Source organism: Drosophila virilis, chromosome X (assembly GCF_030788295.1).
Source record: "Drosophila virilis strain 15010-1051.87 chromosome X, Dvir_AGI_RSII-ME, whole genome shotgun sequence".
NCBI classification, from domain to species: Eukaryota; Metazoa; Arthropoda; class Insecta; order Diptera; family Drosophilidae; genus Drosophila; species Drosophila virilis.
The window spans coordinates 23,407,007-23,432,225 of record NC_091543.1 but is presented as its reverse complement, the minus strand read 5'-3'; the positions used below and the strand labels follow the sequence as shown (position 1 = coordinate 23,432,225).

Here is a 25,219-nt window from a genome sequence, read left to right as displayed (position 1 = left end):
GCAGTGTGTGCGGGTAGTAGCAGAAGCTGAGTAACAGAAGCGAACGATCAAAAATAATTCAAAATACAAAACAAAGCAGCAGCTAGCCAAAAACCTTTGTTAATTTTTGCAATTTTATCGTTTAATTTTTTTTTTTCAAGTGTATGTACATAAGTTTATTTCGACGCGCTAGTGTGTGTGTGCGTGTGTGTGTGGAAAATAACAACAAATTAAAACTGTTCATAATATCAACGGTAAATAAAAACAACAAATACATCCATATGTGCAATGCATGTACATACATGCACTTCCACATACATATGTGTGTATGTATGTTTAAAAAATACACGTATACATGATTATGTATGTACATTAGTTCATACATACTTACATATTTATGTGTGTAAGAGCAATTTCGGTTCAAAGTGCAGGGCGCAGCAGCAGCGAAGTCGATTTTTGCTGCTGCTGCGGACCAGTTCGTCAGCTTTTGGCTTTGTTTTTAGCATGTGCCCTTTTCAGTGTACAATACATACATACATGTGTACGTTCGGTTATATATACATGCATACATGCATACATGTGTACATTCATATATGACATGCACACATATATCAGTGTGTGAGTGTGCCAGTGTAGTTTACTTGCAAGGGGCGGGCGGGGCGCTGCCAGCATGCACAACAGACACATTTTGTACATGGCGCGCGTGCTTTTGGTTTCCTCTTATATTTGCGCTTCTCCCTGTTTCACCTACACACACGCACACTTATAGAAGAAGAAAAAAAAAAAAAACAGTACAAGCACGCGCAAGCTCCAAGCAGCACTCATTTAAGCGCTTTTGCTCTCTCACTCTCTCTCCCTCTCTTGCTCTCTCCCACCCTCTTTCGTTAGCTCTCTTTGGTTGGCGCTGTTGGCAGTTTGTCAACGTTGGCGTTGCCGCCTGCCGTTTTCATTATACGTTGTTTAGCCGTGCCGTGCGCGTCGTCGTCGCAGTCGCAGCAAGCAGCAGACGACGTCAGTCCGTTGCGTCAGTAATAACAAATTACTATTTTTTTCCAATTCCTATTTGCCAACAAATGAGATAAAGAAGTAGGTGCAAAACATACAAAATACAACATCTTTTTTGAAACCAAAAAAAAAAAAAAAACAAAAATGTGTATAAAAAAAAAATGAAATAAAAAAAACCCAAATAGAGCAATTTTCGGATTCGTGGTTCAGCTTTTTTCGCTGTTCTCGCCCGTGTGTGCATGTGTGTGTGTGTGTGTGTGTGCGTAAGCTTTTTTTTTCTCGTGCTCATGCCACAAAGCGCGTGCCTTGGCTCATGCAGCTGTCGTCTTTGTCGTTGTGTGTGTGTGTGTGTTTATTGTTTTTAATAAATTGTATAAATACAAGCATGACAAAAACTCAAAGATGTATTTGTGTATGTTATGTATGCATGTACATACATATGTATGTGGTTAACTAACGGCAACAACATTAGCAAAGCAGCGCTGCCAACGTTGCCACAATTCTGACTTAGACTCTCTCACACTCTCTCCCGCTCTTTCTTTGGCTATGTCCTTTATGCGACTCCTACACCCACACACACACACACACACACACACACAGACAGACACGCAATAAACACAAACATCTCTCTCGCGCTGCTTGCTCTTTCGACCGTCAGACAATCGTTTTGCTATTTTTATATGCAGTAATAGTATCAACGGGAACAACAACTGAGAAAGCAACCAATTGCTCTCTTCTTGCAAGCTGCAAACACTATTATTATTATTATTATTTTTTTTTTTTTTTTTGAAATTAGCAACAATAATAAAACGACGTCAAAACGAAATGCAAAGAAAGTGCGTGGCTATGTGTGTGTAGCTCTCTTTGGCTGCCTGTTTTGTGTACGTGTGTTCGTGTGTATTGGCTCCATCTCTGGCTCTCACGTTGACTTCGTGTCTCTTTGTGTGCGAAACTGAACCTGAAAGCATTTGGCAAGAAACCCTCGCATCACCAGAATTTTTTTTATTTCTTTCTCTGTTTGCTTTCTACACTTTGCTTTTATTATTTTATTTTTTTTTTGCTTTTATGCTTTAGCCGCTCTTTTGTTTTTATAAGCTCTTCAATCGCTGAATGCTGTTGTTTTGAAATTCACTTTCTTCATTCCCTTTTCAGTTGCTTTACTGCTTTTATCGTCAGTTTTCAATGTTTTTTATATAGTACATACATACATACATACATATATGTATGCATGTAAAATGATAAAAACAAATGTGCGTAGAAAGTATCAATGCAAGCACATGCATATTAACGCATGTACACATGTGCGTATGTGCATGTTTCTATTTATGCATGTATGCATATGAATGTTAAAGTTTACGAACGACTTTGAAAGCAAAGAGCGACAATAACTGACGCTGTGGCTTGCATCTTTGTATGTATGTTTGTTTGTGTCACTAAGCACAGAATTACTTGCAAACATACATACATACATACATGCTGCATACATACGTATATAGACATATTGCATCTGTTGCGATAACAAGCTTGAAACTAGAGATGGCCACGTGTCAGCATAACGTGCACGTACGATCACGCACGACTGACAACAATATTGATATGGTAGAAACAAATTGAGTTTGCTCGACTACAATATACCCTACTGCAGCCAAACATGTATCAAAATATACCAGACCTAGAAATGTCTGAGTGATTCCCATTCTGTTTGAGTTTAGTGAAGTGTTGGAAAGTGGAATAAACATCATTTGATTCGTATGCGAGGAATTTCCTGCCACATGTGTCGCCTCTAGCTATTTTGATCTTAAAGATCAGCGCATTCGTTGGCTAGATCGTTTAACTAACCTATTCAAAGAACACAGACAGAATTCAATTTGCTTAACATTTAGTGGATGTGTCTATGTATTTAATACAAACGCCATGACTATACGCGTATTGTCCTAAACATACACCAAATACCTCTCTTAAGGGTTAGCTTTGAAGAGATGCATGTACATATGTATGTACATATATTGGACCTGTACCTGCATGATTTTTTTTTCGAATTGTAAAACGGTACTTTCCCGTAAAATGAACATGAAGCTTTTGAAAGCTTTGCGGCAAGACTTAACTTTTTTTATGGAAACCTTATTAAAAATAGATTTTCTTTGCCGCTTATTGGATAAATCGTGTTATTAACTGTGACTCATCATCGGTCGATTATGAGACACATTTGCCCTTTATTCAATACGCATGCACATACATATATGTCCATATGCATGCATGTGAATGTATGTATGCACATAATTAGGGCACACTTACACAAGTGCAGTTTATTCTTTTTTTTTTTAGTATTGTTTTTTGTTGCTTTATGTACTTAAGAATATTAAGTTTCAAGTGTGATATGTATCGAATGACAGCATACAACGGCGATCTACAGCTATGTTGATTAACGCACACATACATACTTAGTTTACATATAAATATGTATGTATGCACGTATGCATGTATGTACATTCAATATGGTTGGGCCTTTGGTTATCTTCAGTAGATACTCAGCCTCGAGGTGAATGATGTTTTTAGATACATTTGTATATTCGCGTTTTCTTCCTCTTTTGACTGTGGTTTAATCAACCACAATGTTAAATAATTTGTGTCCTATTAGTTTTTCCATAAAGCCGCGGCGAGTTTTCTCTTCATTTCCCTGCCTTTTGACTTTTAGGTTCTCAGGCGCTGCAGGAACGAATCCGGTTTTAGGGATTCTGAAGTGCTTTATAGAAATGAATTTGACTGCGTTCAGAATGGCAACAACCCCGCTGCCCCCTTCTGCCTAGCTACGGGCTGTTCTCGAAAGGTTTCTTTCACACGATGCTCTCACCCAAAAAGAAAGATGGAAAGAAAGCCCAACGACGACAATGGTCCGTAAAGTATTGGGAAATACGACGAGTTGCGACCCCGACCCCGACTCCCGATCCTTGGCCCATGGGGTTGTTTGATATTGTATTGTTGTTTTGCCGATGTTGTAGTTCCTGACACACAGGGTCGATTTCTGGTTAAGGTACGCAGGGAGCTGATAACACAAGGCAGCCGTCGCGTCATCGCGTTGCGTTTAAATTTCGCTGTCGCAAGACACGTTTCCAAATGGGGACCGCAGCACGGCCCATGGAGGAGGGTTGTGGGCGGTTGGCTGAGGGCGTATAATTGCCAGGCTTGGCTTATTCTTGTTAACTTGGTCAATTATTGCGAATTATATTCTATTTAAATCGAATCGCATTTAAATAATTAATAGAATTTGGCCACGCGCAAGTTTGTCAACCTTTAACACGCACGCACGCACGCACGCTCTCTTACAACTTCTTGCTCTCATTTCTCTTACTCTCTTTGCAATTCGCAAAAACAAAATGTCAACGTCGCACCCTGTCACAAAATTACATATATATGTATATGTACATATATGTGCATGTGTATTTGTGCGCATTTACAAAAGCGGCAAAGCTCGGCTCCTGGCAACCCTGAAGTTGCCTGAGGACCATCAAATTGCGTTTAATGTCAAGGCAAAGCACACGAACTACAGACCGATACAGAGAGAGTGGGAGGGAGAGAGAGAGAGAGAGAGAGAGAGGGACGACTGACATCTGACTGGCAACAACAGCGCCCACGCTATATAATAAATAAAGCTCCTGCGCGCTAGAAAGCTTGCGCTCGCTGTAACAGCAGCGTTTGCCCCTCGCTGCTTGTCCCCCTCTCAGTTCCGTTCTATAGCGTTCTTTGTATGCGGCAGCCGGCTGCAATGTCCTTCTGTTGTCGCCAGGTGCCGACTGTCGAATGCCTCGACCCTTGACCTTTTTATGAATTATGAGCGGGGCTACTTATGACAAAAGTACAATGCAGCATTAGTTGTCAATGGTCTGATACACACACACACACACACACACACACACACACACATGCATTTAATATGAGCAGCAGCTGACGTTGCCGACATCCAATTCGCGCACGCGTCAATGTAATTTTCATTGATAGGCGACCGCTGCGTCGGCGTCGGCATCGCTGTCGGCGTCGCGGCTCTGCAACTTGTTGGGGCAGCCTCTCTTTGCTGTGTGTCTGTGTGCTTGTTGTTTGTGTTTGTGTTTGTGTTTTTGCCGCCACGCAGCTGTCTGTGCACAAGTACCATGAACACAACAGCTGCCCATGATCGCTGCGACGCCACTGCGCTGCTGCGCCGCTGCGCTACTGCGCTGCTGGCTTTAGCTGCGCATACAGGCGACAAATATTTAAGTTTCGCTATTCGCAATTACCAATAAACATTTGTTAAATCAAACTTGAATATATTCAAATCAGTATTTGAACAGAGCAGAGTCGAGAATTATTATTATATATATAGTGACATATCCATAGTCGCACCCACCCTTTAACATATCTTAGCACATAAGCATAAGCACAATTATAAACATTTCTAATATTGTAAACAAAGAGCCTGGTGATAACATCGACATTGGTCAAGATCAAACTGTCCCCCTTTGGTAGACATAAACAATTCACCCTAAATATCACGCCACTGTCAATGTTCCCATCAGAGTACTATCCCACGCATAATTGCTGACGCAGCTCAAACTTCACTCAATTTTGACTCAAACTCTCTCAAAGCGAAGTTTGCTAAGCGACCGCAACAGTTAGATAAATCAGTTCTTATTCGGGAAGCAAATCTGAATGTACTCAACAAAAGTAGCCGTTAAGTGAAAATAATAAATTGAAATATATTTTTTATAGTAACCTAACGTGTAAAACTTAATTGGCGCAGCCGGTAGGATACGTCGGGAAAAATTAAAGATCGCTAAAGGATAATTAATTCCCAGATCTAACGCACAATCGCGACCGAAAGTGTTGTCGGAGTGTAATAAAAATTTTCTCGAATACGTATCCGCACAAGAACCTTCGGGTCATTAGTAGCTTAATAATATTGACCCTTTGGGCAATAAAGCTACTACAGTTAATAACGACTGGCTTTGCATATCGTTTGATCCCTGCAATACGTTATTACTGAGTCTTTTTAAGACACACACACAAAAAAAAAAAAAACATTTGCACAATAATCCATCACAAACTTTAACTTAAAATAAAAGTGCAAAATCAAAGAACAATAAAGTTCAAACCTACAAACTCAAAACTATTCAAAAAAAAGTGTATTACACCAAGATGACAATGGAATTATCAGAACAACACCTCAACCAGGCCCTTTCACAACTTAGACAGGTGCCAAGCTTTGACGGATCAACGGATCAACTAAACGCCTTCATTAAAAGGATAGATTACATCCTACACCTGTATCCAACCCGAGATGTTAGACAACATAGCATCTTATACGGAGCCATCGAATTGCAAGTCACAGGAGATGCTCAGAGAATATCACAAAGGACAGCAGCCAACACTTGGCAGGAGCTGAGAAACGCATTGATTGAAGAATACAAAGTGCAGACACCATTTGAAGAACTCCTTCGACGCTTATACAACACGAATTACCAAGGAAACGTCCGTAAGTTCATCGAGGAGCTCGAGAATAAATCTTTTGTTATTTTAAATAAGTTAGCACTAGAAAATATACCTAGCAATACAACCCTTTATACAAATGCTATGAATAACACAATCAAAGATGTTATTACAAAAAAATTACCAGATAGGCTTTTCATGATGTTAGCCAGACACGACATTACGTCGACACAAAAACTAAAGCAAGTAGCTCAAAGAGAGGGATTATATGAAAATAGCGTTACTGAAAAACCTAAAAATAATAATGTTCAGGGAAATCCAAATAACAATCGTAGGAACATGGGAAATTATCAGCAAAATGCTAACCCAACCACCATTTCAAGTGGCTATTCCAACACGAATCAGAGTTATCACGCACAAAATAAACAGCATAATAAGTCCGAAGACAATCAGAAAGCTCACCACGAGTTCCAACAGAAATTAAGTCAAGGTAGATACCAAAATCCCTTAAACTACCAAAATCAGTCCCATTCACGCTTGAATGCACCAAACCCTCCGACTAAACGTCAAAGAGATAGTAACAGTGGGCAGATGAAAATGGATACATCCGAAAATTTTCATCAGCAAGCCTCGGAACAAACAGAAGAAATCCATTCATAAAATTGATTATGAATGACGAAGTTCTAAAATGTGTCATCGACACAGGTTCAACCATAAATCTAATGAAAACAAACCGCTTAAATTTTCCAGTTTACAACGAAACATTAAAGGTTCACACCATAAATGGTGTTATTGAATTAAAACAAAGTATACGATTAGGAGCAAGCAAAATTTGTCCGAGCAAACAAAAATTCTATATTCACGACTTCTCAGAGCATTATGATGTTCTGATTGGGAGAGAATACCTTGAGGCATGTCAAGCAAAAATAGACTATGCACAAGGATCCGTAACCTTAGGAGAATTTAACTTTTGTTTTAGATATAACGACGAAGAGGTCGAAGAGGACATGACCGCACAAGAGTGCCTTGATCCACCCTCAACAGAGGACAGACCATTTAACTTCGCTATTAATAATGAATTAATAGAAAACAATGAGTTTAGGCTAGAGCACCTAAACTCAGAAGAAAAAGAAAAAATAAAAAAAGTTTTACATGAATTTCGTGATATCCAGTACCATGAAGGTGACAATTTGACTTTCACTAGTACAATTAAACACAAAATTCTAACAAAACATGAGGACCCAATTTACAAGCGTCCATACAAATATCCTCAAATATACGATGAGGAAGTAAATAAACAAATAAGCGATATGATAAAACAAAATATCATACGTAAATCCAAATCCCCTTACTGCTCACCAGTAATAATCGTTCCAAAGAAAAACGATGCATCTGGAAAGCAAAAGTTCCGGTTAGTCATAGATTACCGCAATCTCAATGAACTAACTATTAATGATAAATACCCTATCCCGATCATGGATGAAATATTAGACAAACTTGGAAAATGTCAATATTTCACAACCATTGATCTAGCCAAAGGCTTCCACCAAATCCAAATGGATCCTGGTTCAATACCCAAGACCGCATTTTCGACTAAACATGGCCATTACGAGTACACTCGCATGCCATTTGGTCTTAAGAATGCACCTGCAACGTTCCAACGTTGTATGAACAATCTCTTAGAAGATTTAATTTTTAAGGATTGTCTGGTCTACTTAGACGACATTATTATTTTTTCCACTTCATTGGAGGAACACATTTTGTCGCTACAAAAGGTATTTAAGAAGCTTAGAGAAGCTAACTTAAAACTACAGTTGGATAAATGCGAGTTTATGAGAAAAGAAACTGAATTTCTCGGTCACATCATCACAACTGAGGGTATAAAACCAAATCCCAACAAGATACAAGCAATTGTCAAATTCCCAATTCCAAAAACCCCAAAAGAAATTAAATCATTTCTAGGATTATGTGGTTTCTATAGGAAATTTATACCAAATTTCGCTAATATAGTAAAACCATTAACACTTAAATTAAAAAAAGGAGCAAAAATCAATATAAAAGACAGAGACTACGAACTAGCGTTTGAAAAGCTAAAAGTACTCATAACATCCGACCCAATTTTAATATACCCTAACTTCGAAAAACCATTTTCATTAACTACAGACGCGAGTAATATGGCAATAGGGGCCGTCCTTTCGCTAGAGCATAAGCCTATATGCTATGCAAGTAGAACTCTCAACGAGCATGAGTTAAATTATTCAACGATTGAAAAAGAATTATTAGCAATCGTTTGGGCCACTAAATACTTTAGGTCCTATCTCTTTGGTCGACAATTTCAAATCCTTAGTGATCACAGACCACTCGTCTGGTTAAATAATATGAAAGAACCTAACATGAAATTACAAAGGTGGAAGATCAAGCTAAATGAGTTTGATTTCCAAATTAAATACGTCCCAGGAAAAGAAAATTATGTGGCAGATGCTCTGTCCAGAATTCAATTAAACGAAAACTTCTTAGGCGAAGATACAATTAGCACAAGAGCAACAATACATAGTGCTCAAGAAGACAACAGTAACCATTTACAAATCACAGAAAGACCACTTAATTATTATAATCGACAAATAGAATTTGAAAAAGGAACCGAGAACGAAACAAAAGTTACGAATTACTTTCACAAAACCAACATAAAAATTACGTACAAAGACATGACTAATACGCATGCCAAAGAATTAATAAAAGAATACTTATGCACAAAGAAAAGTGTGCTATACTTCCACAACGAAGCAGATTTTCCAATTTTTCAAGAAGCCTACTTAGAAATAATAAGTCCGAATAATTCAACAAAGGCAATGAAAACTAGTACAAAATTAATAGACCTTCAAACATACGCAGAATTCAAAGAATTAATATTAAAAAAGCACAAAGAATTATTACATCCAGGAATTGAAAAAACTATCAATTGGTTCAAAGAAACCCACTATTTCCCAGATTATCAAAATCTAATTCAAAATCTAATAAATGAATGTGAGATTTGCAACATCGCAAAAACAGAACACAGAGATACAAAATTAACTTTCGAAATAACTCCGGAAATCGCTAATATCCGAGAAAAATATGTAATGGATTTTTACATAGTAGGAGATAAACAATTTTTATCTTGCATTGATATCTATTCAAAATTTGCATCATTAATAGAAATAAAAAGTAGAGACTGGCTAGAAACCAAACGAGCTATATTACAAGTGTTCAACCAAATGGGTAAACCCATCGAAATAAAGGCAGACAAAGACTCAGCTTTTATGTGCACAGCTTTACAATTATGGCTAAAATCAGAAGCAGTAAATATTAATATAACCACTAGTAAAAACGGTATATCCGACGTAGAACGATTTCATAAGACAGTTAACGAAAAACTAAGAATCATTAACAGCGACTCAGACGTCGAAAATAAACTTACAAAATTTGAAACTATACTCTACACGTACAATCATAAAACAAAGCACAAAACGACTAACAGAACACCAGCGGACATATTCATATATGCAGGTACACCAGAGTATGACACTCAAGCTAATAAAGAAAAACTAATAAATAACCTCAACAAAAACCGAAGAAACTTTTAACAATTTAATTGAACAAAGTAAAGAATTCAATAACCTTATACAAATCGAATACCTAGTAGAAAAATTAAACAGAGAAATAAACGGCTTAAAAATAGCCAAACGCAGCAAAAGAGGTTTAGTTAACATAGTAGGAACAGCATATAAATACTTATTTGGAACATTAGATCAAGAAGACAAAGCAGAAATTGAACAAAAAATAAGCAACTTAGCAGAAAACAGCGTTCAGGTTAACGAATTAAATTACATAATAGAAGCTATAAACAAAGGAATAGAAATCATGAACGAACTAGATCAAGAGAAACAAAAAGGAAAGAAATTAGATATCCTTATATTTAACTTACAACACTTTACAGAATATATAGAAGACATTGAGATGGGAATGCAGCTCACAAGATTAGGAATTTTTAACCCAAAATTACTAAAACATGACTATTTGTTGCATGTTAATTCTGAGAAATTGTTGAATACAAAAACTTCCACTTGGTTTAAATCAGATACAAACGAAATACTGATAATATCCCATATTCCTCGAGAAATAATAAAAAGCCCGGTATTCGAAATAATTCCATACCCGGATGAAAATAATAATATTTTGACAGAAATAGCTCATGAAAAATATTTTACCCAAGATAAAAAAGTTTATAGCAGAGAAACAAAAAAATTAATTAATAATGAATGTTTAACAGGAATTTTAAACCAAATAACATCAGAATGTAGTTATACTAAAATTTTGCAAAATTTTCAAATCAACTACATAGAACCAAATATAATTTTAACTTGGAATTTACCAAAAACTATATTAAACCATAATTGTATAAATAACGAAATAACAATAGAAGGAAACAATATAATAAAAATCTTTAATTGTTCATTGCAAATTAATGAAATTTCAATTTCAAACAATATGTTAGATTATACTCAAAGCATTTACGTAAGCAATGATGTTATAAAATTAGAACCACTTTCGTTTGTACAAACGAAACAAATTATAAATGCACATACAAAATTTAACAATGTATTCCAGATAATTACAATAACCATATTTGTAATCATATTAATAAGTTTAACACTGTATTTGACATATAAGTTCAAAAGCATACCTAAGAAATTAATTATAAAATATAAAAAACCCAAAGTAGAAGAAACACCTACAATAATAGGAGATATACCAATTGTAAAAGAAGAAAATGTTACACTATATCCAAACTTAAACACCTGAGGACAGGCACTTTTCTAATGGTTGGGGGAGTGACATATCCATAGTCGCACCCACCCTTTAACATATCTTAGCACATAAGCATAAGCACAATTATAAACATTTCTAATATTGTAAACAAAGAGCCTGGTGATAACATCGACATTGGTCAAGATCAAACTGTCCCCCTTTGGTAGACATAAACAATTCACCCTAAATATCACGCCACTGTCAATGTTCCCATCAGAGTACTATCCCACGCATAATTGCTGACGCAGCTCAAACTTCACTCAATTTTGACTCAAACTCTCTCAAAGCGAAGTTTGCTAAGCGACCGCAACAGTTAGATAAATCAGTTCTTATTCGGGAAGCAAATCTGAATGTACTCAACAAAAGTAGCCGTTAAGTGAAAATAATAAATTGAAATATATTTTTTATAGTAACCTAACGTGTAAAACTTAATTATATATATGTATATTTATTTAAATTTCCTATGTCTTGCAACTGCAATAAAGTGCAAGCTAACGGTATAGCTATTATTGTAGCTACATTTATTACAGTTTATGAACTGAAATCGATCGAATTTAAAATGTATAGTATTTTCAAACCAATAAATATATTTACTATGTGAGACTTTATGTACTTGTACTTTTTTTTTTCTTTTTTTGAGAGTAAAATAATAATAATTAAAGAGCATTGTTTAATTTAAGCTTGATATACAAATATGTCAATCACTCTTAGATCGTATCAATTATTTTTGTTGGTTGTACGAGCGATTTGCTGATTAAATTTGTTCTTAGTCAGATTGCATACTAATCGTGGCTTTAATTGCGATTTACTCTCATTTCAGCACACATATGTACATACATACATACATACAAACTTAAACAATATTAATCAAAAGTAACGGGGCCTATTGCTACTGCAATAACCACCAGCAGCAAAAACAACAAGAACTACAATAAACTGCATCCTACGCCAAAAGCAAAAAACAACAATAATAATAAGAAGAAGAAGAGGAAGAAGAAGAAAACGAAGCCAAACAACAACAAAACCAACCGAATTTCAACTGTAAACGTGTCGACCCAAATTTGAGTGACTCCCTTTCTCTCTCTCTCACTTTCTCACTTCAACGCTTGTTCGCTCTCTTCGTTTGCGCTGTGTGTGTGTGCGTGTGCGAGTGTGTGTGCGTGTGTGTGTGTGTGTGTGCGTGCGTGTGTGTGTGTGTGCGTGTGTGTTTGTGTGTGTAGGCGGCTGTGTGAGACGCGGCTATGTCACAGGACGGCATAACAGAGCTACTGCACGCTGCTCAATACATTGAGCAGCAGGAAAACCTCAAGCGATTACAGCTAACGGTGAACGGTGGGGACGACGTTGCCATCAGTCTTGGCGGGCATTTCATCAATGGCAATGGCTACAGCAGCAAAAGCATTGCTCACAACAACAACAACAACAACAACAGCGCAAGCCAACTCAACAGAAACAACACGCAGCCAACAGCAGCAGCAGCAGCAGCAGCAGCAGCGGCAGCAGCAGCAATAACAACAACACCCGCCATCGTAAACAGCCATAATGGACTGACTAACGGCACCGCTGCAGCAGCAGCAACGGTGGAAGCAGCAGCAGTCGGTCTCAGCATTGGCCATAGCAGTCCACGCAGTCAATTAATTGTTACTCACGAATATGAGTACGCTGGCAGCGGCAGCGGCAGCAGCAGCGCCGTCACTGGCAGCAATGGGCAATTGGCGGCAGCGGCAGCGGGGCGCAGCAGCGAAGGCCGCAGCATCGTTTCGGGTGAGTGTCGAACATTTAACACTAAGCTACAAGTCTCTAACGCAAACATCATGCATCATCATGCAACATTCCACAAACAAATTAGGTCCCAGTTTATGACTTCAATTCGGTCTCTTTCTCTCTTTGCTGTTGCATTTAAACTTGCTTTGACCTTGTTTGCGTCGTAAAAGCAGTGCACTTTGCGTGGGCGCGCACTGTTCAGGCACACTGGCAGCCAAAATATTGAGCTGCCGGGCGCGATATCTCTTCGCTCTCCCTCTCTCTCTCTGTCTGTTTTGCCGATACGCTGCTCTCTTGCGGCCAGATTGCAAGTGCGGCGGCAGTAGCCGCAGCAGGTACTGTTATATTTTTAGCGCTTTTGCTGCTTTCTGTTTGCTCAGCTCAAGCCAGCCAAATTTGCATGTGCTAAATTTGCTGCCTACTTTAGCTGCTGTTGTTATTGTTGCTCTCATTGCTCATTGCCTTGGCTAATGGTTGGAAAAGAGGGGTGCGTGGTGGAAGTTAAGCAGCAAAATTGTTTTTTGGTTTTTTTTTCTTTTAATGTATTTCTTACATACGTTTTATTCGTTTGCGTAGCTTTTGCTGTACTCATTTGGGTGCCACTTACAAAACAGCCTATACATATTTGTACATATGAACGTACATACGTACGTATACAAACACATGCACATGTACATGCATACATACAAGTGTGTGCTATTACCATTTTGTCTTTGGCTTTTTGCACGTACGCTCGTACTTGTTGCTGTTGTTGTTTGGGGTCACGTCATGTCGCCGCTCGCTCGCTCGCTCGCTTATTTGTGCGCTCTCTTTTTCTCTTGCCCGTCGCCAGCCAAGCGCAACCATGAAAAACAACCAGACAAATTAGTCATAGACCTACATGGCAGCATTCATACACAACACACATATACATGCATGCATACATATAGAAAGAGGCGCGCGAACGCACGCACATAAGCAGCCCCCATTGTTGTTTATGTGAGCGCTGCCAGCAGCCCCACGTGAGCGGCGCTCCAGAGAGCGTGTGTGTTAAAGAGAGAGAGAGAGAGACGCAGAGCGCGTAGCACTCACTTTGCTTTGCTGCTGTTGCTGTTGTGTGTTTGTATTTTGTCATTGCAAACACAATGTTCAAACTGCGAGAGGCGCTCTCAACGCTCTCTTGCTCTCTCGCTATGTCTTTTGCACGCCGCGGCAGTGTAAAGCAAAGTCAATGAACTTTGTACGCATTTTTTTTTTTTTTTTGGTTTGTTTTCTTTTTTGGACAGAGCTCGTTCATATTTTTATTAGCGTCTGCCTTTCTTTTAATGTTATTTTTTTTTTTTGTTTTATGTTTATTTTCTTAACACTTACAAAATGTGTTGCTGTTGTTGCATGCCCGTTATTTGGCGCTTGTAATATTTGTACAGCTGTCTTAAGTTGCCGCTGCTGCTGGTGCTCCCTCCCCCTGTTGTTGTTGTTGTTGTTGTTTTTTTTTTGCTTCGGTACATGTGCATGTGTGTTTGTGTTAGTTTTTAGCCAGCCTGCGCTCAGCTGAGCTCGGCAGAAACAACAACAAACAACAAACTGACGGCAAGCAACTGCAAATGTTATGCAACTCAGAGCAGCTTTTGGGTGCATACATGCACAAGTTAGCATGTGTATGTGTGCTTAAGAGTAAATAGAAGAGAGTATGGGTTGAGTGCATGAGTGGGTGGCACTCGAATCTGCCAATACTCTAGCCTGACTTTAGTTACTGTGGAACCAAATTATGAATTATTAAAAAACAAACGGTGACGATATGAAAAATCATTGCATAAATAATAATGTCCTCTTGTTAATGCATTCGCATTTGGGATGTTTCTATGTCAATATTTAAATATCGACAGCAAGAAATCGAAATGAAAGCGATATTTTCAAGGAAATGAGTAAAAATCTACACATTTACTTCTATATGTACCTATGTACATACATACATACATACATACATACGTACATACATACGTACATGCGTGCATGTGTACTCAGTCGTTACTTTTCACTCAGCCTCTTTTGTACTCAATGCAATTGCACATTTGCTCTCTCACGTTATCATGACTTTGTGTGCGAAGAGAGTGCGAATGTTCGAAGCGTTCTTCCACCCCTCCCCCTTTTTTCAAGTGTCGCCTAAAAGCACGCAACAGAAATTGACAGCTCTTTCCAGTTGATCGATGACAGATGCAATTGTTGTTGTTGTTGTAACTGTAATATGCTAACGTATGCGTGCGTTGTATATGTTTTTGTTTTTGTTTTTGTTTTTTTTTTTTCAATTTGCATTATTATGCATTTTGTTGTCAGCTTTGGCAGCGCGCGCAGTTAGAACCACATTTGCCGTTTAGTCGCGCGCTAGGGCTGCCGGCCATTGGGCTCCACCTCTCGCAATTGGTTTATTCGTTCTGTACATGAAGATAGTAATATGTCGCAACAACAGAAACAACAACAGTTAGACATTGATTATCTGTCAGCCCAGCGCGAACTGCTCGCTGAGTTGCTGAGCCGTCTCAGCGCACTTCAAGCTTTGCTGTTAGCGCAACAGTCGCAGCTGCAGTGGCCGTCAACGTCAGCGTTGGCTGCGGCGCCGCCCAAAAAGAAATGGATTTATCGTCATTATCGTCTTGGTATGTGTATAACATGCACGAGTGTGTGCGTGCATGTGTGTGGGGGACCACGTGATGAAAGCGCACGTGGCGATCGAATGCGCCGCTGCAGCAGCGGCCTTTGCTTTGCTCACTAAGTTAACAGCGAGAGAGAGAGAGTATGTGTGAGAGAGAGAGAGAGAGACAGTAAGAGTGGGAGAGCATGTGTTTTAGTGTGCGTGCCAAAAATGTGCAGCTTTAAAAGTTGTTTCTTCATGTGTTTGTTTTTGTTTTTCTTTTTTATATTTATCTTATTTTTTTGAAAAGGGAGTGCAAAATGTTGCTAGTAGGGGGACCTGTTCTGCTATCAGCTTAATTTATGTCTATGTATGTACATACATATGTATGCATGTACCTGCAGTGTACATCAATGTTACATACTGTCACGAATGCTTATGATTGTGGCTTACCTCTTTTTCATCGTAAGGAAGAAACATCTGTTATTTAACATAAAATATGATATCTCTTGGGATAGCCTGCGGAAGATAGAAGTACGGTTTTTCAATATTATTAACAATTTGTATACGATACGAAAATTAGAAAAGTGTTTTATGTCTTGTTTCGATTTAGCTTGCAAAAAATTCGATTTTCGTATTAACTTCTGTTAATATTGGTCTGTCAAATCCAAAGCTATAATCAAATTTCTTTCCTGTATGTCAGCTCAGATAAATATTTGGCTGAAATTACTAAGGGCAAAATGTTTCAATTCTCATCAGCTGTGTATGCAACAAGTGTAGATATTTATCTCAATTAAGGAAATGGGGAAAAGATATCGAAATAATGATTAGCTTGTGCCGCGTTTGATCTACGAGAATATATCTCTTTCAAACTTTCAAACGAATTTTGGTTATAAAAATAACCAATTTGTATGAAAATTAAATACGCACATGTCAAAGCTCGTGAACAGCATGAAATATTGATTGACTATTTGTCGTTGGCTGTGGGAAAATGTTTGATTGTTCGAAATATAATTAGATTGCAACATTTACATTAAATGTACATATATACATATGTGTGCAGTTAAATACGCATATCTGCATAGCACATAGCTAATTTGTTGATTTTGGAGGGAGCTTAATCTGATTCATCGCTTGATTCATTTATATTCACACTTCAAATTAGCATTCGTTGATTATATTATTCATTTTAACATAATCATATATTTTCAAATTCATTATAAGTTATTTATTTGCTTGTTGTTGTTGTTCTTGCTTATTATTCAACAACTTTATTTGTATTTTTGCATTGCCCTCATATGTTATAGCTTATAATATACCCTGTACTCAATTGAAAAGGTTTTGAGAGCGGGCTTATTGTTTGTTTTTCTTTCAATATCATTCTCAATTTGAAAACTATGATTTTATGGTTAACTCATACAGTATAACAGATCAAGACACTAGTTCGAATAGTATAACAGTTCTAGACACTTGCTCGAATAGTATAACAGATCGAGACACTAGCTCGAATAGTATAACAGATCGAGACACTAGCTCAAATAGTATAACAGATCGAAACATTAGCTGGAATAGTATAACAGATCGAGACACTATCTCGAATGGTATAACAGATCGAGACAATGGCTCGAATAGTATAACAGATCGAGACACTAGCTCAAATAGTATAACAGATCGAGACACTTGCTCGAATGGTATAACAGATTGAGACACTAGCTCGAATCGTAGAACAGATCGAGACACTAGCTCGAATAGTATAACAGATCGAGACACTAGCTCGAATGGTATAACAGATCGAGACACTTGGATGCCTCTCTAAAGTTCAAAGAAAGAACCTCTAAATATTACAAATAAAGAACAATTAACCTCGAATAGTTTGTAGAACGCATTCTCCCTGATATGGGAGCTACGGGAAGATGAAGATGGGCATTTTCTAGTTTGGTTGCGTTTGCAATTAACTTAAGTTCAACAGCAGGTTACCTTTTGTTTAAGGTATTTCTTTGCACTTAAACATTTCATTTGTCCGTCTATAAACAGACACACACACACACACACGCACACACAGAGAGAGAATATATCATAATATCAGATTTGTTGGCATTGAATTTCTTTTGAAGAGGTTTTTCTTTAAATAATTTTACTTGGATTTATTTTATATTTCGTCGCTGACCTATTGGTATATTTCTTATATTTATTTATTTTGTGTTTCTCTTTCTTTTTATTATTTTTTTAGAGGATGAAAATTCCTCGACAAACTTCAACTCCAAATCCAACTCCTACCCCCAACCACAACAACAACAACAACAACAACAACAACAAGTAGCGACAGGCAGAGCAACAACAATAACAACAGCTGCAAATGCAACAAGTGCAACAAAATTAACTGGCGCTGGCCGCTTCGATGGCTCCACCTTTGTGCTGGTGGCGTCGAGTTCGTCGCCGTTGCAGGTTCAGGTGCCGGTCACGGCCACGGCCACGGTCACGGCTACGGCCACGACCGCGCCCCAGCTGAAGCACAAGCTGCCAGCGGGCGTTGCCAGCGCTGCCTCCGAGTTACCGTGCAAGTATTTCGTGTTGGCGGACGCCAAAGGCGCCTGCCCAACGCAAGGGTCAGTAGCCGGATCCGTGGCCACAGTTGGAGCTGGCATCTCAGCGGCCACAACGAGCGCCAATAAAATCTCTGGCGATAGCGTATTGACCACCTTTCAGACGCTGTCACGCCAAATGCCCAAATCGCAATTAACGCTTACCCCGCCCCCGGTGGCCACTCGTCGAGTGTTTGAGCCGCATGCCCGAATCCGCTCGCATTCAATGTCCTCCCATAAATTTTCAGCGCAATCCCATGGCGCACTCATCGGCTCGGAGGATGCCCACATGAGCTACGGGGGCGCTGGACGAGCCGTAAACGCCACAGCCGTCACCTCGTATCGACAGATTCTCAATGCCCAGCAGCAGCAGCATCACCATCATCAGCAGCATCAGGCATCGGGCGTATCCGTCTCGAGCTCAGCGCCAGTGACGGGATCTCAGCTGACCGGCCACGGCGGTCGCAGGCGTACCATCAGCTCCAATAGCAATGGGTAAGTGAACCCAGCTCAACTAAATTATGAATTATCTAACATCTGCACATACTGCGACCCAAAGACTATCCGATATGACCATATAGGACCCATAGCAACAATAGATACCTATTCGTAATAATCAATCGATATCTTAGATAACTTACACCACGATCGATCTGTCGATAAATTGATACGTAGAGTACGTCTATCGATATGTTATTATAATCCAATTAAAAACTCATGCATATGTCCACAATTAGTCTACCGATATATTAATACCCACAATACGTCTTATCGGTATCGTTTTAAAAAGCAGTTAAAAACTTCTACCCATCAAAACAGGGCTAATTGGCAGATATTGATAATCTGCAACCTGAACTTAGTCTTGAAATGGTTTCTTCTCTTGCTTTTTTTTAGGGCTGGCACGCGCGAGGTGCACAACAAGCTGGAGAAGAATCGACGGGCACACCTCAAGGGCTGTTACGAGGTGCTTAAGAACGAGCTGCCGCTGAAGGAGGAGGATCGCAAAAAGACATCCAATTTGATAATACTCGACAAGGCGCACAAATATGTCTTGGTATGTACATATAGCGGTCTCTACCTCGCACTCACTTTCTCCCATCCACTGTATATGGCTCTGTCTGACATGTGTGGTCTCTTGTTATAGCAACTGTCAAAATACGAACGGGATCAGGAGGTAGAGATGGAGCACTTGGCCAAACAAAAGTTTGAGCTGCAGAAACGGCTCAACAGCCTGAAACGCCCCACGGATCAGAGCATTCCACTCAGCGACAAAGGTAATATAGAACCTCAAAAGGCAAGGCGTTTGAGTGGTAGAGCGATGGTAGGGGAAGGTGTGGAAGGTGTGGGAGTGTGCACAGCACAGGCTACTTGGGCAACCATGAAAACGAATGCAACCAAAAACACTTGAGACTTGCGACAATTTGTCGACATTTGCATTTGCGCTCTCAGCGCAAACAACAAAAAGTAGCTCAAGTTTTGCATATCATTTGAAACCGAACACACGCCAGCCCCTGCCAAACCCCCGTCACGACCTTCAGCTTATGCAATAGAAATATTTCGATTCGCATCGCATCGAATCAAATCGAATCGAATCGGATCGGATCGGATCGCATTGATCTTCAGTTGCATTTGCTGCGAATATCTATTCCAAAATGCCTAAATACATTTAACTAAAGCTCTCTCGTTTCCCTCCATTTCAGATGTCAATGAAGCCGTTTGCCTGGCAACCACATCGTCGTCATCATCATCAGCATCGTTGTCGTCGTTATCTCCATCATCAGTGGCCGGAGCAGCCCCACCCATACTGTTTGATGGCACCACCGCGCCCGTCTGTGCCGTTGTTGTAAGTTGCATTGAAAGATATTGATGCAAAGTCTAGAACATTTCGTTAAAGTTCATGTTCATGCAAACAAGCGAAGCCTGTTCACATCAAGCTTATCAAGTTGAACCAGTCTACTGAACCAGTTGTGAATGAATCCTTAACTAGTTTGCAGCTCTTTCGACGACTCTCTCTCTCTCTCTCTCTCTCTCTCTCTCAGTTGTTCCCATGTGTAGTTTATTTCAGTTCAGTTTAAATTCAATTCAATCACTTCTTTGAGTGCCTTCAAAAACAATTTGCCAAATATAAATTTCTATATATTTTTTTAAATAATTGTGGGTCTATTAAGTCAACTATCCGGAACTAGTTCACCAGCTTATTTAACTAGTTCTTTGGCTAGGAGCAGCGCAAGGACATATGTGAATTTCCTGTGCAAATAGTTTTTAAATTTAAGATCTGATCCGAATCCCGCCTTGATATGAGTCTCTAATAGATTATTAGATGATAGTCATATTGAACTAGTTCATTAAAAAACTAGAGTGGATTTTATATGGCTTACGAGAAAATTTGCATGGTGAATTTGCTTGTGTATTGAACTTTTGACAAAACACAAACTTAATTCTTGAAACTTGTGAAATATCCCTAAAGTTGAAATGAAATTTAAAAGTTGTATCGATTTTCCAATATATTCTTTCCGTCTGAGAAAATATACGCGGCTGCCGCTTGTCACTCTTAGCGAAAATTTCAAGCGAATATATTAAATTCCATGAAATATTACCAATATTATAAAATATATACATATATAATATATGTGTCTATGTAGAAAAGTAAAGTTCTGGCTGTGCTTTTGCCCTGAACGCCGCACGTTCTCAAATGCTAGCCTTATTTATTTAGGTTTTAATTGTCTGATGCTTATGAAGCTTAACAGTATAACATAGTCCAAGTCTTTAGCTCCTAAACAATAAAAGGTTTCGGCCAGAACCGGGCAAGGGAATTATTCGAAAAACGAAATATTCGGAATCTGTGCATATTATAAGGGAATAAACCCAAGCATTGAAACGTGTCCAGTTATCAATTGCCTGAGCCAAATTCGTACTGCAAAATTGCAATTATATTTTTCTTATGATTATCGAGCTCAACGATAGACAGACGGACGGACAGACATGTCTTGATCGACTCGGCTCTTGATGCTAGTCGAAAAGAAATTCTTTAGGTGGTCGCAAATGCTTTCTTTTAGTTCAAACTATTTCCTAAAATCGGCCTGTCGATTGTTCATCTATCATAATATTATCTGAATGAATAATGAGAAGAGTTTAACATTAAAAAATGTCATATTTGATCTATGTCTCCGTCTCTTTCTCACCCGCTCTCCCTCTCTCTCTCTTTCTCACGCTCTCTCATCATCTATGCAGTTGCAAACGGCTGTGGCAACAACGGCCATGTCACCTGTGATAAGCAAGAGCAACGCGAACAGCAGCAAACACAACAACAACAACAACAACAACAGCAACAGCAACAACAATGTTACCTCTGCCGCTGCAGTCAACTATGCACAGAATCCGAATCAGCATCAGAGCCCATTACTGAATCCCGATGCCGCTGCAGCTGCTGTTGCCATGAACCTGCTCAAGAACAGCAGCAGCAATAATAACAGCAACAACAACAACAACAACAACCGCTCACCAACAATAGCATTGTCCACGTCGCTGCAGAGCAGCCCAGCGGGCAGTCCAAATGTGACTGGGGCAACGTTAACGACACGCGGTTCCCCAACGCCGTCAACGCCATCGCCCTCGCCGAGCTCCTCGTCGAGCGGTGTCTCGTCGTCGGCCTCGTTCATTGGCTCCTCGTCATCGTCGTCGTCCTCATCCTCGTCGTCATCATCGTCCTCGTCCAGCTCATCATCATCGTCGACGGGGTCATCCTCCTCATCGGCCAGCTCCTCGCCGCCGATGCCGACGCAGACGCAAACGACGACGCATTTGCTAAGCGCCAAGCGCCATGTCGGAGCTGGCGGGGCGCTCAATGGTGGCGCCACCATTGTGGCAACAACGCCCAACGCGGCCGCAGCAGCAAACGGTAAACAATGCCCAAAATGAAAACCCCATATAATAATTAATACTATTGTGCTTTCCGATAATTTGCAGGCCATTCCGCTGGCTTTCATCAGGCGGACAAGGATCGCAATTACAACTTCTTGATGCGCAGCGGCACTGCGGCGCAATAGATTGCAACAACTAATGAGGCAACAACAACAATAAATCAATTTTTTTAAAAATCAACTAAAACAACAACAACAACAACAACTGAATTGTGTGCAACAGCTCCCACCTTACTAAAAACAAAAACAAACACAACAACAACAACAACAACGAACAACAAAGTCTTGTTCTCAACTCTCTGTTTCTTCGATTTCTGTTATACAAACAACAATCGCACACAGCAGCAGCAGCAGCAGCAACAACAACAAAAACATAACAGTTCCGCCCAACATTTAAGCATCGATTTTGAAAATCAAAACAAAAATGAAACACAAGGAAAAATACATATTTAAACAAAAGAGAAAATTATTTTTAATAAATAATTTTATACACAACAAAAATACTATATAAAAAACACAAGAGCAACAACAGCAGCAAATCGCAGACAACAAAAACATCAAGTGGGCTACAAAAGCAACATACACACACACACACACACACACACGCACACACACACAAACACATTTTAAACACATATTACAAAATAAGATCTATTATATAAAGCAAATATTTAGCCACATACCATGTATCTATGCATATATAGTTTATATAGCAAACCTAGCAAAAACTAAAACAATATTAACAAAAACAAAATTTGTCTATTAGCCAACAACAAATCACATAGCACACACGCACACACACACACACACACACACATGCAGACATAAACCGCAATTAATAATAACTTAAAGAACAAAATATTTAAAACAAAAATGCGCTGTTGTAACAGAAACCACCAAATGGGTAACGCTTTATAAAACCGCATGCATATCTATGTATATATTTATATATATAGATATATATAGTATGTACACGTTAAGTATGTATGTATGCACCTAAATATGTACATATATGCAATTACGTGTCTCACTAGCACTTGATAAGAAAGTTAAACAAAAACAAAAAAAAAAAAAAACAATTTTTTTTTATGTGTGACAAAAACGAATCTGAGACACAAATAAAATGCATACACTGTGCAAAATCAATTAGCAATATGTGTGCTCGTGTGTGTGTGTGTGTGTGTGTGTGCGTGAGTGTGTGTGTTAGCTTATAGCAGCGTATTCTCTATGACCAAACGAAACCATCTAAAGTAATCAAAAAACACCAAACAAATCTAAGAAAAACTAGAGCAAATTTTTTAAGAGCCCACGCAAACCGTTAGATCATATTGTAGATCTTATATATATATATATATGTATACACGATAAGGAAGAACAAACCCTGCTCTTGAGTAAACACATTTTATATAAAAAGCTGCAAAGATACATATATATATATCCATATATATATATCTATATATATGTACATATAGCCACATGTCGATAGTTTTGAGCAACTGTCACTGGGCGAACCACCAAAAACAAAAACACGAAACAACTTTTACATTCTGTTGACATATATATTATAATGTACGTATGTGTGCGTGTGTGTGTGTGTGTGTGTGTTAGCGACATATAGACATGATGTATTCGATGTATGTTCAATGTATATGTGTAGTTGTTGTAGTTGATGTAGTGCTTGCATACTCGTACATATATATTGAATGTGTCGTAAAAGCGCGTAGCTGCAGCAAATGTTAAAAAATAAAAAACCAAAAAAAAAAAAAAAAAATGAGAGAAAGAAAACAAAATGAAAATAGTGCAATAAGCAACACACAACACGAAACAAGTAAACAATAAAGATACAAACAATAGACTTATAACACACAGTCAAGTAAAACTTCACATGGCATATTATGAAAATTGTCATTTGTGAATAAACGAACGTTATTTTTTTCTTTGGCCAATTAAACACAATTCAGTTCAGTTCTCTTGTTGCTATTGTTTGCCGTATAACAAACAGTTATTAAACAATTGTCGACCCTAGGCCAGGTCAATTTATGTCCATGTTATAAGTAAATAGCAAAAATTAAGGTTATTTTTACACTCCATGTTCGGTTTGCTATTCGCTTCGAGCGAAATAGACACCACTCAAGAGCGTTGTTGCATCCATGGTCACATTATTGACTAGGATTTTGGTTAAACTCAGCAACTTTAAGTCCATGCATTCACAGTTTGTATGCACGGACCTCAATAGTCTGGTGAGGAGCAACAACTCAATTAGGCACATCCATGGCCAATTACAAGAGCTACCCAAACGCTACCCCCTCCCACCCAAGAGACAATAGATATAGAACATGAAACAGATTAGTCAACTATAAACTATATTGTTTTATATTCACTTTGAAAATGCTTTGTTCTTTCGTTGTTGTGCCTGAAATTCAGATTGGAGCATCCGATTTGTGTTTTGCATACTTTTGCTAACCAGAATCATATTAGATATATGATTTTCAATATATTTTCTTTAACTCTGGACTTAGTTGTTAATGTTGGACAAGTGTGTGTTGAACGGCCAAATCGACGTTTTCTTTAATATTAATTTTTAGTTTGTTTGTATAATGAGTAGAAATCTGAACAAACGCCTTAAGAGCTCTACTTTAATCACTGATCCAAAATCTAATGTAATTTTTTTAGTCACAGCTACTATATATACATATATAAATGAAGATCTTGTATGAAATATTTATATACACAACTTTTTGAAATTTAAGCAGAAGACAACAACTAAACTAAATATTATATTTTGGAGCATTTTTTCAATGTGTATTTGTATGTGTGTGCGCGAGTGTGTTAAAGAAAAAGTATTAAACATAAACAAAAACAACAAAAAGCAACAAAATGAAAAGGATTAGGTGTATATCTTTTGAACAATAATGATTGCTACAGAATCATGATCGATACAAAATTCAAAAAACAAAAAAAAAAAAAAAAAAACAAAAACAAAAAACAAAACGAAACATTTTTATTTTTTGGAATCTTTGAAGCTGGGAATAAAAACTATAAAAAAAAAAAAA

At 38.4% G+C, this 25,219-nt stretch overlaps 1 protein-coding gene across 3 annotated transcripts; it reads left to right on the top strand.

Moving 5' to 3' along the window:
• Mnt lies at nt 1-25,219 on the top strand. Of its 3 annotated transcripts, none has more exons than XM_002055331.4 (8): nt 1-233; nt 12,113-13,056; nt 17,895-18,741; nt 19,141-19,300; nt 19,391-19,520; nt 19,947-20,089; nt 21,478-22,144; nt 22,213-25,219. In XM_002055331.4, exons 2-8 carry the CDS (start codon nt 12,534-12,536, stop codon nt 22,290-22,292), a joined length of 2,550 nt encoding a protein of 849 aa, XP_002055367.3. In that variant the 5' UTR covers nt 1-233; nt 12,113-12,533; the 3' UTR covers nt 22,293-25,219. The 3 variants fall into 3 exon arrangements, with proteins under 3 accessions (XP_002055367.3, XP_070067487.1, XP_015026669.2); XM_070211386.1 differs by having other exon boundaries at nt 3-233; nt 18,495-18,741; XM_015171183.3 differs by lacking the exon at nt 1-233 and adding an exon at nt 929-1,065.